Source organism: Cynocephalus volans, chromosome 10 (assembly GCF_027409185.1).
Source record: "Cynocephalus volans isolate mCynVol1 chromosome 10, mCynVol1.pri, whole genome shotgun sequence".
Classification (NCBI taxonomy): domain Eukaryota; kingdom Metazoa; phylum Chordata; class Mammalia; order Dermoptera; family Cynocephalidae; genus Cynocephalus; species Cynocephalus volans.
This window is the reverse complement of record NC_084469.1, coordinates 107,747,543-107,765,148: the sequence shown is the minus strand read 5'-3', so window position 1 is coordinate 107,765,148 and position 17,606 is coordinate 107,747,543. Positions and strand designations below refer to the sequence as shown.

Sequence of the window (17,606 nt, the reverse complement as noted above, 5' to 3'; positions counted from 1 at the left end):
GGGAGTGGTTCTGCCCCTTGTTGAGACTCAGTGGACTAGAGCCTCCCCTCCAGTGGTCGGTTCTTCTTAGGGTCCCCGAGCTAGTACGTGACTACATGCAAGCTCGGGACAGTGGGGCCCCTAACGAGGACATCAGCTAAGGCCCCTTTCTGCTTTCTAGAGTTCTGTTCCTATGGGGCCAGAACCTCTTACCTGGCTTGTCTGAACATTGAGCCTTCCCAGCAGAGTGGGGGTGGGTGCTGGAGCTGGTCTTTCTGTCTCAGGACTGGGAGGTTTTGGGGAGGGCAGGAGCAGTTGGCCCAGCAAGGGCTGGCTGGTGTTGGTGACCCTGAGGGGGCTCTACCTGAACTTGCCACATGCCTCTGCAGGTATGACTCCTATGAGGCCTGTGACTCAAGGGCCGTCCTGAGCGAGCGTGACCTCTACCGGTCAGGATATGACTACGCCGAGCTTGACCCCGAGATGGAAATGGCCTATGAAGGCCAATATGATGCCTACCGTGACCAGTTCCGCATGCGTGGCGGCGACACCTTTGGTCCAAGGGCTCAGGGCTGGGCCCGGGATGCCCGGAGCAGCCGGCCGATGGCCTCCGGCTATGGGCGCATGTGGGAAGACCCCATGGGGGTCCGGGGCCAGTGCATGCCTGGTGCCTCCCGGCTGCCCTCCCTCTTCTCCCAGAACATCATCCCAGAGTACGGCATGTTCCAGGGCATGCGTGGTGGGAGTGCCTTCCCAGGCAGCTCCCGCTTTGGCTTTGGGTTTGGCAATGGCATGAAGCAGATGAGGCGGACCTGGAAGACCTGGACCACGGCCGACTTCCGAGTGAGTGGCAGTGGCCTTCCCCTACTGACCTCTAGCTGGTGTGGAGCAAAGCGCCAGGAGCCACACCCCCTGACCCGGCTCCCCCTTTCTGACCCAGACCAAGAAGAAGAAGAGAAAGCTGGGTGGCAGTCCTGATGAACCCGACAGCAAAGCCAGCCGGACAGACTGCTCAGACAACAGCGATTCAGACAACGGTGAGCTGGGGTGGCAGTGGGCCACAGGCCACTTCCCTCGTGGGGCTCCTGGCTTGAGTTCCCTCCTCTCCCTTTTCAGATGAGGGCACTGAGGGAGAAGCCGCAGAGGGCACTGAAGGCTCTGAGACTGTGGAGAAAGGCTCCCGAGCAGTAAGTGGCCCCTGGCCTGGGCTCCTTCTGTGTGCAGGTGGGGCCTGTGAAGACCAGGCTGTGCTGAAGAGCAGGGCTCTCCACAGGGCAATGGGCAGTGCGTGGTCAGCTCTGCGCGCATGGGTGACCAGCACCGGGGGCAGTGTGGTCTAGGAGAAAGCACAGGCCATTTAACCAGAGGCATGGTTTTCTTGTCAGAAAATGGAATGAACCTCTGTGCACTGGGTGGTGGGAGGACGTGAGGTCTTTGCCCAGTATCTGGCACATAGCTGGGCCATTATAAATCAATCACTGCACGTATTTTAAAGTTGGATTTTAAATTGTGTTAGGAAGGAGAGGACGAGGAGGGAAAAGAGGATGGGAGAGAAGAAGGCAGAGAGGATTCGGAGAAGGGTGAGTCTTCTGGGGACCTGGGTGCTGGGGTGGCTCTTCCAGGTGCTCACAGTGGGAGGGATCCAGCTGAGGGTAGGGTTGTAGCAGAGTGGCCAGCTTGGGACGTCCCTTGTGGGGCTGGGTATGTGCTGGCAGGGGGCTCTTCTTCCTCCTTCTCCCTGTCCCCACTCTGTCACTGTTCTTCCCAAGCAGAGGCTGTGGATGGTGATGGTCCCTGCCTAGCACGCTGGTTTTACCTTGAGGTGGGGGCAGCAAGCCAAAGTGTGGGGCACCCCAGGCATACCCCCTGCCCTCAGTCCCTCGGAAATGCACAGTTCCGAGTCCTCAGTGGCTGGTGTCCAAGCTGGGACCCATGGTGCAGTTTTTACGGCTCTGGTTTGCGTGTCCTCTCCCTTAGCGCCTCTCCAGCCCCTGTTGGGAGTCCGTGTCCCCCCACCTGAGTGATGAGCGTCAGCAGGTACCTAACAGTAAATCCAGCCTCAGCCCACTGTTGCCGCGGTGCCCCGTGGGGGGTGGGCAGGGCCATGTGAACGGCCTCCCTGCATCCCGCCACCTGGCCCCTCTGAATGTGTGCCAGTGTCCCTGCCGAGACAGCCTCACTTTGCCTTCCAGCCTCCTCGTGGGTCACTCTGCAGAGAGAGTGGGTGTCCTGGAGAGTGGAGGGGTCGGTGTGTGTCCCCACTTCCTTGGGGGCTAGGCCTAACCTACTCCCTGCCCAGCCCAGCCCAGGGTACCCAGCCCTGCTCGTGGCCAGAGGCCTTGCTTGGACAGCTGCTCTCAGATGGACCCTCTGGAGTGGACAGCGGGTGACTCAGAGGCCACTGGGCCTGCCCTATCCTGGCAGAGTCAAGTTGGTGACTATGCCCTTCTGTTCCCACAGGGGCCCAAGATGAGAATGGCCAGACCAAGCGCAAGTTGCAGGCAAGCAAGAAGAGCCAGGACAAGCAGAAAAAGCGGCAGCGAGACCGCATGGTGGAAAGGTAACCAGCTTCCCTCCACCCCTTTGCCTCTGCCTCACTGTGGGGCTGCCGCCTGGAGAGCAGGGCCATAACTCTGCCATCTCGCCGCCCTTTGGTCTCCCTCGGGAGCCACCACCTGCTCGGCCGTGCATGGACCCTGCTTCCCGCCAGGCCCCGCTCCCAAGGCCTGACTCGTCCCCTGCCCCCCTGTGGCCACCTGGCGACCACTGGCGTCTGTGGCCTGAGACCTGACACTGCTCAGCACCGTGGCTCAGAAGCTCCGGCGCTAGGTCACTCGGCGCACAAGCCCTGAGGTGCACTGGGGGCCCGATGCCCCTGAGGGAGGGGGCCAGCTCATCAGAGACTTGAGGTCCACGGCGCTCGTGCCACCCCAGCTAGCTGCCAAGAGGCCGCCGCCGTGCCCAGGAGAGATAGCAGCATCTGTGGGCTGTGGCAGCCTCGGGCCTGCCCTCTGCCTGGCCCACCGGCCCTGTTAGGCCGGGCCTGTCTGTGTCTGAGCCCTTCACGCCCCTTGGTCGGGTCTGTCTGCCCTCAGGGCTCCCGCACTGGCGCTTGCCTCCTCCTCCTCCGCCTCAGACTCTTGCTCTTGCTGGACCTTCCTCAGCCTCGCCGGCGCCCGGCCCCTGGGCTCTCCAGACAAAGCTGACCCCGTGGCCCAGATAAGGACGTCCGGCAGAGGTAGGGACCTGCCCCAAGGCCTCGGTGGCAGCTGGCCTCCTCCGCCCCTTGCCACGGCAGCCTGCTCCAGCCCAGGCCCCAGACCCCGGGCTTCTGCTGTGGACACCAGGCCCAGACAGAGCACCTCGCTCAGGTGACTCCAGGCTGCCCTCTGGCAGGCCGGGCCGGCGCCCTCCTTCCAGCTCAGACTGGTCTCTTCTCAGAAGAGGAAGATGAGGCAGCAGGTGCCCAGGCCTGCTTGCCTCCCATCCCTCCCGACACCACCCCCAAGCATTCTGAGCAGAGGATGGGCTGGGCCTTTGAGTCCCCCAGGCCTCAGAAGGAAGATGCAGCACCTTTTCGGGCCCTGCCTCGGGACTGCGTACTCCACTCTGCACCTCAGGGCCACCTGGCTCACGCCAGGGCATCCTTCCTTCCGGCCCCCAGCTGGGCCAAGTGCACAAGCTCCTGCCCAGCCTTGGTAGAGAGGTCCTCCGGCAACCTTCCAGCGACTCCTTGCCTGTTGCAGCAGCTGCTGCGTCAGGCTTCAGCCTCCTGCTTGTGGGAAGGAAGAGCTCCTCCCCTGTCCCCTACGTTGCAATAACTGCAGCCTGCAGACTTTCAGTCCCCTTCTACTCCTGACCCCACTGACTTCAGAGGTCCGTGAGCAAGGCCTATTTCAGGGCTCGCAGCTGGGTTGGGTGAGGTGGTAGCACTGTTTGCTGGGACCCTCACAGCCTCAGCCCCTTGTTTCCCTCCTGTGGCAGGATCCAATTTGTGTGTTCTCTCTGTAAATACCGGACCTTCTACGAGGATGAGATGGCCAGCCACCTTGACAGCAAGTTCCACAAGGAGCACTTTAAGTATGTAGGCACCAAGCTCCCTAAGCAGACGGCTGACTTTCTGCAGGTGAGCATTTGAGTGGCATAGCTGCTCTTAATTTCTTGGGTCCCTTGGGACATAGGGCAGCCCATACGAACCTTGATATCTCCATTAGGAGTATGTCACCAACAAGACCAAGAAGACAGAGGAGCTCCGAAAAACTGTGGAGGACCTTGATGGTCTGATCCAGCAGATCTACAGAGACCAGGATCTGACCCAAGGTAAGGAGGTTCTATCCCAACTTCCACCAGGCAGGGCCTCAGCCTGTCCTCCTCTGATTCTCAGTGAAGGGTCATGACAACCATCTGCCCCCCCAGTGAGGGTCGGTGAGAACAGTGCTACCACTTCACCCAACCCACATGAAAAGTGGCAGAGCAAGTTGAAGAGCTGGTCTATTTTTTTTGCCAATTGAATGGCTTAGGCATCTAGGATCAGTGGCAGCTCCCTCTTCCTCCCTATTACAGAAATTGCCATGGAGCATTTTGTGAAGAAGGTGGAAGCAGCCCACTGTGCAGCCTGTGACCTCTTCATTCCCATGCAGTTTGGGATCATCCAGAAGCATCTCAAGACCATGGATCACAACCGGAACCGCAGGGTGAGTGGCCACAGGTGCCCTCCCTCCATCCTGTGGGTAGACTGAGTGAGGCCTTTGGGGAGATCTTCAGTTATAACTTCTGCCTGCCGTGAGGAACTGCAGGGGAGCGGGGGCAGGTAGATATGGACATTTCCAGCCCAGTGCAATCAGCTACAGAGAGAGGGGTGGCGAATGGGGATTCTGTCTGGGAGCTGGACTTTAAGGAGTAGTACACTTTGGGATATGGGGACCTCCATGTGCAGAGGGCCAATGACCAGGTTAGGTTCAGAAATCAAATGGAGAAGAGTACAGTGCAAGTATTGCTGGAGGAGAATGTTGAACTTCAGAGGTTCACAGCTGTGGTGAGGGAGCTGGGTCTGCTCCTTTAGTAACCAAAGTTTTCAAGTGAGGGACTAACAGGATTAGGGTTGGTGTTGAACTAGAGACTTTTGGCACCTGTGTGGAGAGGGAGATGGGGGCTAAGGAGGGGCTGCTGTGGTATGAAGATGAGAGAAATGAGAGTGAGGAGAAGAGCTGTTTAAGGAAGGGCACAGGAGGTCAGCATGTGGGAGTGACCAGGAGCCTGGAAGATGGCTCAGGTTTCTGACTTGGGGGACTGGGTGGACAGTGTTGCTGCTAAGATTGTGGCGGGAGGGGTATCTGGTGCAGGGAAAGGAGCACAATTGGCAAGGAAATGAGCAAATTCTGTTTTGCTTTCCAACATATCCCTAGTGCCTAGCACAGAAGCCAGAGTAGGTATCTTTTGGTCGAATGGGTGACATGCTGGGTTGGAGGTGGCGGTTAGAGATTGGGTGGGGGTGGAGTTGGGGGGGTGCTGTGCAGTGGGGAAAGAGGTGAGAGGCCCAGAACCAGGTCTGGACTAAATAGAGGCTTAGCTGTCATCACCCTGGAGGAGGCCAGCAAGGTTTATGAGCAGGTGATAGTACTCAATGCTATTTTCCACCCAACAACAACAAAATGCTATAGCATTTCTCAACTTTTTCCATGTCTGTCACAATCGATCTCTGTTCTTTCCCAGCACAGTGATTCTCAATAGTGGGATGGGGTTGGGGATCTGGCTTGGGTGGTCATAGAGATTCAGGATTGGCAGATGCCACTGAGAGGGTTGGAAAGATAAAGTGTTCATTGGCTTTGGCAACACAGAAGCTGTAGGGATCTTGCCAAGAACAGATTCTTGGGTTGGGAACTGATAGCGGTAGGGAGAAAGAAGACTACAAGATGGAGAGTACATGGCATTACTAAGACTTCTGGAAAATCTAGGGGAAATGAGTGATAGGTAGCAAAATATAAACTCAAAATTGATTCTAAAAGAAGTAAAAAAAAGAAAAGAAAAAGCATAACAACTAGTAACCATAGAGGGTTGTGGAAGGGTGGTGAAAGTAGTACTTAGAAGGTATCCTAAGTAGTTGGTTTATAGAGATGATTTAAATACTATATTCTTTTAAATTCCAGACTGTAGTAATGGATGGAATATGTCTAATTGTTATTTTTGGTAACAGCTTTACAGAGATAAAATTCATATACCATATAATTTACCCACTTAAAATGTGCAGTACTTCTTAGTATACATAGATTTCTTCAACCATCACCACAGTTATAGAGCATTTTCATCACCTCAAAAAGAAACCCATACCCATCCTTCTGCAGCCTTAAGCAACTACTAATCTACTATCTGTCTCTTTATATTTCCTTATTCTGGATATTTCATATAAGCAACATCATATAATATATGTCTTCTTTAGCTTCTTTCACTGAACATAATGTTTTCCAGGTTCATCCATATTGTAGCATGTATCATAACTTCATTCCTTTGTATGGCCTAATAATATTCCATTGCATAGATATCCCATGTTTTGTTTATCTGTCCACCTTTTGGCTATTATGAATAACACTCAGTAACATCTGTGTACAAGTTTTTGTGTGAACATATGTTTTCATTTCTTGGATATGTACCTAAGAATGAAATGTCTGGATCAAATAGTAACTCTAACTTCTTTTTTTTTTTTTTTTTTTAAAAGATGACTGGTAAGGGGATCTTAACTCTTGACTTGGTGTTGTCAGCACCACGCTCACCCAGTGAGCAAACTGGCCATCCCTATATGGGATCCGAACCCATGGCCTTGGTGTTATCAGCACCACACTCTCCCGAGTGAGCCACGGGCTCAGCCCGTAACTCTAACTTCTTGAGGAGCTGCCATACGGTTTTCCAAAGTGGCTGCACCATTTTATATTTTCACCAGTACATTACTGCATTTATTCTCCAGATCAGGAAGTTACAGGAAGAGACATAGTTTTTAACAAGTTTAACAATAGAAGCTGGTAATATTCAGTAAAAACAAGTCAGATAACATTCCATTAGACAATTAAATGATCCACTAAGGAAGGCTTGATTTAGCAAACATTTTTTCTCCCTCCAGCAGCTTCCCAGTAACTTTACATATCAATCAGTAACTAGTCTGTCTTTGAGCCAGCAACCTTGCTATGTTACAATTCTTTATCTAACCACAGAGACTAAATAGCCTGGGGAAATTTTTCTGTCTTTTGTAAGGTTAATATTTGAAACTGCAAGGCTTTGGAAAACCAGTACTCTACATTCTTATATCTTTGGGAAAACGTCTATCCAAGATCTTTGCCCGTTTTTAAAATGTGTTGTCTTTTTGAGTTGTTAGAGTTTTTTTATATATTCTAGATACAAGTACGTTATTTCGTATGATTTGAAAATATTTTCTCCCATTCCGTGGGTGGTTTTCTCACCTTATTGATGTGTCCTTTGCAGCACAAAAGTTTACTTTTGATGAAGTCCAGTTTATCGATATTTTTTTATTTTATTTTATTTTTTTTATTGCTTGTGCTTTGGGTGTTGTATACAAGAATCCATTGACAAACTCAAGGTCATGAAGATCTATCCCTGTGTTTTCCTCTAAGAGTTTTATGGTTTTAGCTTTTATGGTTAGGTCTTTGATCCATTTGAGTTCATTTTTTTTATATGGTGTGAGGTAAGGGTACAACTTCATTTTTTTGCATGTGGATGTCCAGTTGTCCAAGCACTATTTGAAAGGGAAATGAAAGAGACTATTCTTTCCCCATTGAATGGTCTTGGCACCTTTGTTGAAAGTCATTGACCATAGCTTCATGGATTTATTTCTGGACTTTTAATTGTATTCCATTGTTCTATATTAGTGTACTTTAAAAAGTTCATGGAAAGATTCATATTATCTTTAATTCTATTTTTCTGTAAACTTTCAAGTACCCTCGTATCTTTATGCCAGTTGGTATTGTAGCTTTGTAACAAGGTTTGAAACAGGAAGTGCGAGTCCTCCAACTTTGTTGTTCTTTTTCAAGATTGTTTTGGGTATTCTGTGTTCCTTGAGTGTTCATGAGTTTTAGGCTCAACTTGCCAATTCCTCCAAAGAAGCCAGCTGGTATTCTGATAGGATTGTGTTCAATTTCTAGATCAATTTAGAGAGTATTGCCATCTTTACAATATTAAGTCCTCTAATTCATGAATATGGATGTCTTCCCATTTATTTAATTTCTTTCAGAAGTGTTTTGTAGTTTTCAGAGTATAAGTTTTGTACTTTTTTGTTGTTAAATTTATTATTAAGTATTTTATTCTTTTTGGTACTATTATAAATGGAATTGTTTTCTTAATATTTTTGGATTGTTCTTTGCGTGTGTATAGAAATAGTATTATTGATATTGTTTGTATCCTACAAGGTTACTGAACCATTAGGGTTTTGTTTTGCTTTTCGTTTTTTTTTTTTTTTTTAAGATGATCAGTAAGGGGATCTTAACTCTTGACTTGATGTTGTCAGCACCACACTCTCCCAAGTGAGCTAACTGGCCATTCCTATATAGGGATCTGAACCCATGGCTTTGATGTTATCAGCACCACACTTTCCCAAGTGAGCCATGGGCTGGCCCTGAACCATTAGTTTTTAATAATATTTAAACTGATGTTTAGTAGTTCTGAGAGTTCTTTAGTGGATTTCTTAGGATTTTCTATTTACAAGATCAGTCATCTGTAAATAGTTTTACTTCTTCTATTCCAATTCGGATGCCTTTTATTTCTTTTTCTTATCTAATCACCCTGGCTATAACCTCCAGTACAATGTTGAGTAGCAGTGATTAGAGTGGATGTTCTTTGTCTTGCTTCTTTATTAGGAGGAAAGCACCAGTCTTTCACCATGATGTATGATATTAGCTGTTGGTTTTTCATAAGTGCCCTGGGTTGGTTTGAGTAAGTTCTCTTCTATTCCTATTTTGTTGAGTGTTTTTATCCTAAAAAGTTGTTGGATTTTGTCAAATGCTTTTTATGCATCTATTGAGATGATCACGTGGTTTTGTTTTTTATTCTATTGGTATAGTATATTACACTAATGGATTTTTGGATATTAAATCACCTTTGCATCCTTGGGATATATGACCCTAGTTGTTCATAGTGTACATAACTCTTTTTATATGTTAGATTGGTTTTGCTAGTATTTTCTTGAGAGGAATTTTTGCATCTGTATTCACAACAGATAATTGGTCCATAGTTTTTTTGGTGATGTCTTTTTCTGGTTTTGGTGTCATGGCCTCATAGAATGATTTGGGAAGTTTTTCCTCCTCTTCTGGTTTTTTGGAAGAGTTTGTGAAAAACTAATACTAATTCTTGAAGTGCTTGGTAGAATTTGTCTGTGAAGCCACCCAGGCCTTGGCTTTTCTTTGTAAGTAGCTTATTACTAATTCAATATCTACTTACAGATATATTCAGATTTTCTATTTCTTTTTTTCAGTTTCAGTAGTTTGTATCTTTCTAGAATTTGCCCATTTCATCTAAGTTACCTAAATTATTGGCATACAATTGTTTATAGTATTTCTTTATAATCCCTTTTATTTCTGTAAGGCCAGTAGTGACGTCCCTTCTTTTATATCTGATTCTAGTAATTTTGAGTATTCTCTTTTTTCCCTGGTCAATCTTTTTAATGGTTTGTCAGGTTTTTGTTTTGTTTTGTTTTTTTAAAAGAAACTTTTGGTTTTATTTTTATTTTTTATTGTTTTTCTATTCTCTATTTTATTAATTTTTGCTCTAACAGTCATTGCGTCCTTTGCTTGGTTTAGGTTTAGTTTGCTGTTCTTTTTTATTCTAGTTTCTTAAGGTGGAAGGTTAGGTTGATTTGAGATTTTTCTTCTTTTGCCATATGTAGGCATTTGTAAATTTTCCTCTGAGTACTGCTTTTACTGCATCCTAAGTTTTGGTGTTTAATTTATCACATTATGGATGAATTTCCCAAATTTCTTTCTGTTACTGACTTTACTTCATGTGATCAGAGAACATACGAGGGGTCTTCAAAAGCTTCATGGAAAGATTTTTATTATCTTTTCATTCTTTTTTTCCACAAACTTTTAGAAGTACCCTCATACATTATTTCAGTCCTTTTAAATTTACTGAGGCTTGTTTTTATATAGCCTAGCGCATGGTATATCCTGAAGAATGTTTCTTGTGTACTTGAGAAGAATGTATATTGTGCTGTTATTTGCAGAGTGTTCTTTAGATCTGTCTTATGCTTGGTTGGTTTGTGGTGGTGTTGAAGCCTTTTATTTCCTTGTTGATCTTCTGTCAAATTGTGCTATATACGTTATTGAAAATGGGGTATTGAATCTCTATTACTATCAAATTATCTAGTTCTCCCTTCACTTCAGTCAGTTTTTGTTTTATGTATTTTGATGCTCTGTTAAATGCATATATACTTGTAATTGTTATATTCTCCTGATGGATTGACTTTTATCCTTATAAAATGTGCCTCTCTATCTTAGTACTGTTGTTTGTTTTACAGTCTATTTTGTCTGATATTAGAATAACCAGTTCAACTGTCCTGTAGTTATGTTGCATATTTTTCCCACCTTTTACTTTCCATTTATTTGTGTCTTTGAATGTATAGTGTCTCTGTTGGATTTATGTCTGTTTTTCTATTCCTCCTTTACTGCTTTCTTTTGCATTGAGTATTTTCCAGTGTAACATTTTAATTTCTTTGATATATATATTTTTTTTAATTTCATTTTTTGGTGCTATTTCCTTAGCAGTTTCTCTAGGCCTTACCTTTTATACATATTAACTTCTCAAAATCTGTTTCAGATATAATAACTTAAATACAATGAGATTAAACTACTCCTATGTAAAATAGTTTTTGTGTTGTTATTTTTATACACATTACGTCTATATATGTTAAATATCCAGTAATAACATTGTTATAATTATTACTTTATAAAACTTGATGTCTTTTAAAGAAGCTGAGGGAAAAAAGGAGAGCAATTACATATTTCTAGCTTTTGTTATATTAGCATTCTTGTTTCCCATTTCTAGTTCTCTTTATTTGTTCCTCTGAATCCACGTTACCATCTGTAGTCATTTCCTTAACCAGATACAGCTTTGTTCTCTCCACCTCCTTTGAGTTGTTCTTGGCAACTATTTTACATTTCTGTATGTTGTAAGGCAAATGATTGAGAGACAGATATTATTTTATACAATTGCCTTTTAAATCAGTTGAGAAGGAAAAGAAATATGTATTTGTAGTGTCTTTTATAATTACATAATTACCTTTACTATTCTTTTATGTGGATTTGCATATTATCTGGGGTTACCTGCTTTCAGCTTGAAGAATTTTCTTTAGTACTTTCTATAAGGCAGGTCTGCTAGCAGCAAATTCTTTCAGTTTTTGTTTATCTCAGAATGTCTATTTTGCCTTAAAAGATAGCTTTGTTTGGGTATAGGATTCTTGGTTGACAGTTTTCTTTAATCATTTCAAATATATTATCCTACTGCCTCTGGCCTCTTGTTTCTGATGAAAAGTCAGCTTTTTAAATTTTTTTTAAAGATGACCGGTTAAGGGGATCTTAACCCTTGACTTGGTGTTGTCAGTACCACGCTCTCACAAGTGAGCTAACCGGCCATCCCTATATAGGGATCTGAACCTGTGGCCTTGGTGTTATCAGCACCACACTCTCCCAAGTGAGCCACGGCCAGCCCTGAAAAGTCAGCTTTTATCCTTATTGGGATTCCCTTGTAAGTGATGATTCATTTTTATTTTGTTACTTTAAAATTTTTCCCTAGTCTGATTTTTGACATTTTTATTATGATATGTCTTTTTTGGATCTCCTTGTGTTTATTCTACTCGGAGGTCATTGAGCTTCTTTGATGTGTATAATAAAGATTTTCATTAGACTTAGGAAGCTTTCAGCCATTAGTTCTTCAAATATTTTTTTCCTGCTTTCTCTCTCTTTTCTGGTGCTCCCATTACAAAATATGTTGGGTCACTTAATGGTGTCCCATGGTTGTCTGAGACTGTTCATTTTTCTTCATTTTTTCTCTCTCTTCTTCAGCTTGTATAATCTCTGTTGATCTACACAGTCACTTATTCTTCAGTTCAGGGCTGCTGTTGAGCCCTTCTAGTGAATTTTTTGTTTCATTTATACTTTTTAGCTCCAAGATTATGTTTTCTTTTTATTATAATTTCTCTTTGTTAACTTTTTCTGTCTTATAAGACAGTGTCATTATACCTTTTACATCTTAAAGCATTTAGTTCTATAAACATATTATAATTGCTACTTTGAAGTCTTTTGTTAAAGCTGACATCTCAAGGTCAAGTGTTCAGACCCCCTTACCTGCCAGCAGCCAAAAAAAAAACCTGACATCTGGTCCTTGTCACAGGTGGTTTCTCTTGTCTGCTTTATTTTCCCCCTGTGTGGGTCAGAGTTTCTTTAGGATATCTAATAATATTTTGTTGGCAACTAGATGCCTTAGATAATATATTGTGGCAACTCTGGGCACTGGTTCCCACCCCCCACATCCAGGGTTGTCTTTATTGTATTTGCTTGTCTGTTTTTTTAGTGAGTAGCAGAATTCTTTTAGTGAGGTTTCTTTTAGTTTTAGTGAGGTCTCTTTCATCACTAAAGTGTGAAGCTCTGGTGTTATGCCTTGGAGGAGGAAGCCATGGGCATGTGCACAGTCACTCTGGGATGAGAACAGGTCTATGTGTTCCCAGACCACACTCAGGTGTTAAACTCCACTAATTGCTGGCTGATTGCTCTATTGTTTTCAACAGTGTCCTGGTACCTTGAATTGCCTCCCAGTCTGACCCAATTAAATTTGGGCTCTTTACAAGGATAGTTTTTGAGGTTATTGTTTGAGATTTGTTCTGAACCCAGGGAAGCCATTCGTAGCTGTTTTACTGGTTCTTTCTGGTAACTTAGCTGACCTATGGCTTAGCTTATATCTCTGTCAAATCTACTATCAAGTCTTTTTAAAATTTATCTCTACACCCTCCATTGTTTGAGAGAATCCTTAGTCCTACACTCTTGGAAATGAAGCAAGTTCCTTTGGGAAGAGATTGGGAGCTCAGTGTTTTTAGGCCTGGCTCTCCCACTGGGCAAGATCTCTGAACCAAGCTCTGGGGATAGGGACAAGGGAGTGCTTCTCTCTGAGTGACTGCTGCTTTAGGACAGATATGGGGGGAGGTACAGCAGGCTGTAGCCTCTGGTCTTGGTTTGCCTCTCCTGCCATAGGACCCCCTCATTATGAACAAGTCAGGGCTATGTGGGTCCCAGTGTTCTCAGTATGCCACAGCCAAGGTCAAGCCTCCAGTCCACATATCGGGGCTAGGTAGAAGAAAGGAGCTGTCACCTTTCAGCTGTTCTTGCCCAGAACTCAGCCTCAGCAGCCGGTAGCTGGGGGCAAGATGAGAAATGCTGGTGTCCTGTTCCTCCTGGGAAGATACCCTAACCGGCAACTGTGATGAGCTGGGTAGAGGGGAGGCCTGTCTTCTTGGCTGCACCATCAGGAGTGGAGTTTCCATCACATTGAGCTGAGGGAGGCGGAGAGGCAACAGGTCATGTTTCAAACATCACAACTTGTGCTCTTCTTAGACTGGGTTTTACTACTTTTTTCTCATTAAATGTTTCTTTATTTGCTGCTTGTTCTTAAGAACATTTCCAGAGACTTTAGTCACTGTTTTTAAGTAGTTTTTATCAGTTTCACTAGAGAGTGATTCCATGAAGCTCCTCAGACTGCCAGGGTGGTAGAAGTCTGTCCTAAATTTTTTTTTTTTTTTTTGGCTGCTGGCCAGTATGGGGATCTGAACCTTGACCTCGCTGTTACAACACTACACTCTAACCAACTGACCTAACTGCCCAGCCCCTTTAATCAATTTTTGGGAAACCTTTTTAACTTTAATTCTAAAAATCTGATAAAGATAATATCAAGATGAAACTAGATTAGTTTATTATTAAAGATGTAAAAGTGCCAAATAAAATATTAGTAATTACCAATCTGGCAGTGATTCAAATATATAATACATTATAAGTGGGGTTTGTTACTAGAATGCAAGGATGATTTAGTAAGAAATTTAGCAACATTATCAGTATAAAACTAGAAATGAAAACTCTCTTTGGACCATTACTCCATTGGTTAGAGCATGGTGCTGATAACACCAAGGCCCAGGGATCGATCCTTGTACTGGCCAGCCGCTGAAAAAAGAAAAAGAAAACTCTTTATATGCAAATAATGTGATTATGTTCTTAGGAAAGCTGAATGACTCCAGTAAAATGTTCTTAAAATTAATAGAATTTGGTAAGGGGATAGGATTCAAGATAACATACATAAAGTAGTCGTTATTTTTCTCCATTCTAGTAATAACCAGTTAGAAACATAAATGGGGAAAATATCTACTCAATAATCACAAAATGTATGAAATAACTAGGAATAGACTTAAGAAGAAAGATGGGATCTTAAACTACAAATACTTCAGCAGCATGAAAGAAGACCTCGATGAATGGAGGAACATAGTGTTCTTAGATGGGAGATGTAATAGCAAAACAAAACAAAAACCAGTGCTCAAATTAATGCAGACAGAGCAGTTCCAGTCAAAATCTAGGTCAGGGAGGTGGGCTGAATGAAATTATCTTAAAAGTTTTACACTGTAGAATTAAGTCTAACAATAGCCAAGAAGATTAGATTATACCAAAGGGCAGTAGTGAGTTCAGAAACTTGCTTTAGCAGATATTAAAACTTACTATAAAGCCTCTGCAGTTGAAAACAAAAAGAAGTGATATTGACAAAGAAATAAAACAGTAGAACCAGAATAGAGTCTAGCAAAAGATCCTAGTATGTTTTAGAACTTTGTTAAGGTTAGTACAGGTCTTTTATCTGAAACCTTATGATCAAATGTTTCTGAATTAATTTTAGGGTTTTAGAAAAAGACAATAATGGAGGGCTGGCCAGTTAGCTCACTTGGTTAGAGCATGGTAGTGATAACCAAAGTCACAGGTTCAGATCCCCCTACTAGCCAGCCCCTCCACCCCCCCAAAAAAAGACTATGGTATGATCACTAATCTTTCCTGCAGGGTCTGGGAAAGTGCCTTGTAGTTGAGTCATCAGTAATTCTTAAAATGACTTGTGTAAGTGAGATGAATAAAGCTGGCATATAAAAAATGGAACGTCAGGTCATGTTTTGTCACCAAGTGAGTTTTTGGGGAAAACTTTTGCTTTCTAGAGCGTTTAGGATTTCATATTTATATATAAGGGATTGTAGACCTGTATGCCAATTCAATAGGGAAATAATGGCTTATTTTATAAATTTCTGGAAAAGAAGTTGTATCCCTACCTCATATCATATATTAAATTCCAGAAAATTTAAATGTGGAAAATACACAAAGATCAGAAAAAAATTTAGAAGATTATTTGTTTACCTTGAGGTTAAAGGAAGCCTTCCTTAGCAAGCCAGGAAACTGAAGTCAAAGAGGAGCTGACTTCATAGCAAAACTGGGCAAGCATATCAGAGCACTGACCCTGGCGGACAGGGAAATGCCATAGGAGGCAGCATATATCCTTTTCTCTTTCATCCAACAGCAGAAATATCCAGCAGTAACATCAGTTCTTGTGAGCAGGTAGGAGGACCAACCAGTTCATCATTTTAATATAGAAGGAGGAAGCAGGACTTGCAACTTTTTTTGCAGCATAATTGGTTATTAACACTTTGGGAGACTTGTTTGGTTAGAATTAAAAGCACCAGCATGGAAGTGTTTAAGTTTACTCTGGTGTTGTTTAGTTATTGTGGTTAAAACCCGGAAACAACGTACATGTGCCTCAGTGGGGAGAAGTGGTGGTGTGTCACTCTGGTGCTTGGACGGAGGAAGAGAATGTGTTGGCAAGTGAGGGAGGGTTGCTGAGGAACAGCAACTACAGGATAACTACTGTAGTGGTATCCTATTCGTGTATCTTTAACTCATTATGAGCATGCATGAAGTCTGTTAATATTTGCCCCCAGTAGTAGGAAAAAAATGAGTAGTAGGAAAAAAAAGAAAAAGTGAAGGTGGGGAAGGGAGTAAAAACATCAAGCGAGATAGCTTTCTGAAACATGTGAATAGAGTTGGCTGAGGCCCATAGGGTTCCTGGAGGCGGTCTCTCCCACCCCAATTTATCATCCTCTCTGATTCTGGCTGTATAATGATGAAAGTGAGATTTGCCTGTACTACCACCACTGAGGAAATGACCCAGCGTGTTGATGTAAGTCCTTCCAGAGAAAATGGCTTGGGTATGCTATCGTGAGATCAGCCAGATTTTAAAGGCTGCATGTTCTTTTAAATGTAGGATTTATCTAACCACTTCTTCACAGAAGAACATTCAGGTGCTTTCAATTTTTCATCACTACAGCCAGTGTACGTACATGTTTCCAATTCTCACACTTAGGATAGGCTCTGCGAAGGAATTAGAGAAATCTTTACTTTTGATACATTTTGTTAAACTACATCCCAAAAAATGTGTAAGCATTTGATCCTCCCAAACAGAGTAGAAGTGTCTCTTATCAACCTTGCCATTACGGGGGTATAATTCTTCATCCTTGGAATCCTATGGGTTAAAAGGAGGTATGTCATTTAAATATACTGTTGACATTTGCGTTCTTGCTTTTATATCCTCCCTGTTGATCCTGAGGAGCCCCTGGCCTATTAGGGCACTTGGCTCCTTGTTATGGGTTGCACATTTTTGGCTTTTAGTAGGTTTCTTAATTTATTCACTGCTTATAGTTTTTATAGAAGCAAATCAGATTCCTGCAGTAAAGACAGAGCTATGTCTTTAATCAATCACACACAATAATTGGTGTAGAAGGAGCCTTTAGGAAAGATGAGATCAGGTCGTGGCCCTATGCTTGTACCCAACACACACTTAACGTGTAGACCCTCCCAGTCTTGGTGGGGGAGCCCCGGGGAGGCGGGGGGCTGGTGGGAGTGCTCAGAGCAACCTCTCCAGCCCCACCTGCCCTGCCCTGCCCGCAGCTCATGATGGAGCAGTCCAAGAAGTCCTCGCTCATGGTGGCCCGCAGTATCCTTAACAATAAGCTCATCAGCAAGAAGCTGGAGCGCTACCTGAAGGTGAGGCGCGGCCCCGTCCCTGTCCCCAGCCGTTCCCCTTGGTTCTTCCCTCCCTCCCTTCATTGTCCGTGCCCCTCCCTGCAGGGCGAGAACCCTTTTACCGACAGCCCGGAGGAGGAGAAGGAGCAGGAGCAGGAGGAGAGCGAGGGCGGCGCCCTGGATGAAGGCGCGCTGGGCGAAGCGGCAGGAATCGCGGAGGGTGTGGAGGGCACGCCGGCGCAGCCCCCTGTGCCCCCGGAGCCGGCCCCCAGCGTCGCGTCGCCGCCCCCGCCGCCCCCGCCAGAGGAGGAGGAGGAGGGCGCCATGCCCCTGCTAGGTGGGGCGCTCCAGCGCCAGATTCGCGGCATCCCGGGCCTCGACGTGGAGGATGACGAGGAGGGCGGCGGGGACGCCCCGTGACCCGGGCCTTTGCGGCCCGTGGGGCCGAGGCTGGAAGCCGAGCCTAATAAAGCTTTTCCGCCCCCATTTCCTCCGTTGTGTCAGTGTGCGTCGCGGGCGGGGCGGCGGGCACGCCTGCGCGCGGGCCAG

The 17,606-nt window shown here is 44.9% G+C and overlaps 1 protein-coding gene across 2 annotated transcripts in view; it reads left to right on the top strand.

Annotated features, from left to right (window-relative positions):
- The window catches only part of AKAP8L (A-kinase anchoring protein 8 like), a 29,990-nt gene extending 12,446 nt beyond the window's left edge, over positions 1-17,544 (top strand). For both annotated transcript variants that reach the window (XM_063110323.1, XM_063110322.1), the window contains 10 exons: positions 369-822; positions 920-1,016; positions 1,096-1,166; positions 1,496-1,559; positions 2,440-2,539; positions 3,964-4,105; positions 4,194-4,299; positions 4,543-4,673; positions 16,983-17,078; positions 17,163-17,544. In XM_063110323.1, the coding sequence (XP_062966393.1) occupies positions 369-822; positions 920-1,016; positions 1,096-1,166; positions 1,496-1,559; positions 2,440-2,539; positions 3,964-4,105; positions 4,194-4,299; positions 4,543-4,673; positions 16,983-17,078; positions 17,163-17,477 (1,576 nt within the window). In that variant the 3' untranslated portion in view covers positions 17,478-17,544. The remainder of the gene's footprint in view (positions 1-368; positions 823-919; positions 1,017-1,095; positions 1,167-1,495; positions 1,560-2,439; positions 2,540-3,963; positions 4,106-4,193; positions 4,300-4,542; positions 4,674-16,982; positions 17,079-17,162) is intronic.
- The last annotated feature ends 62 nt before the right edge of the window (positions 17,545-17,606 follow it).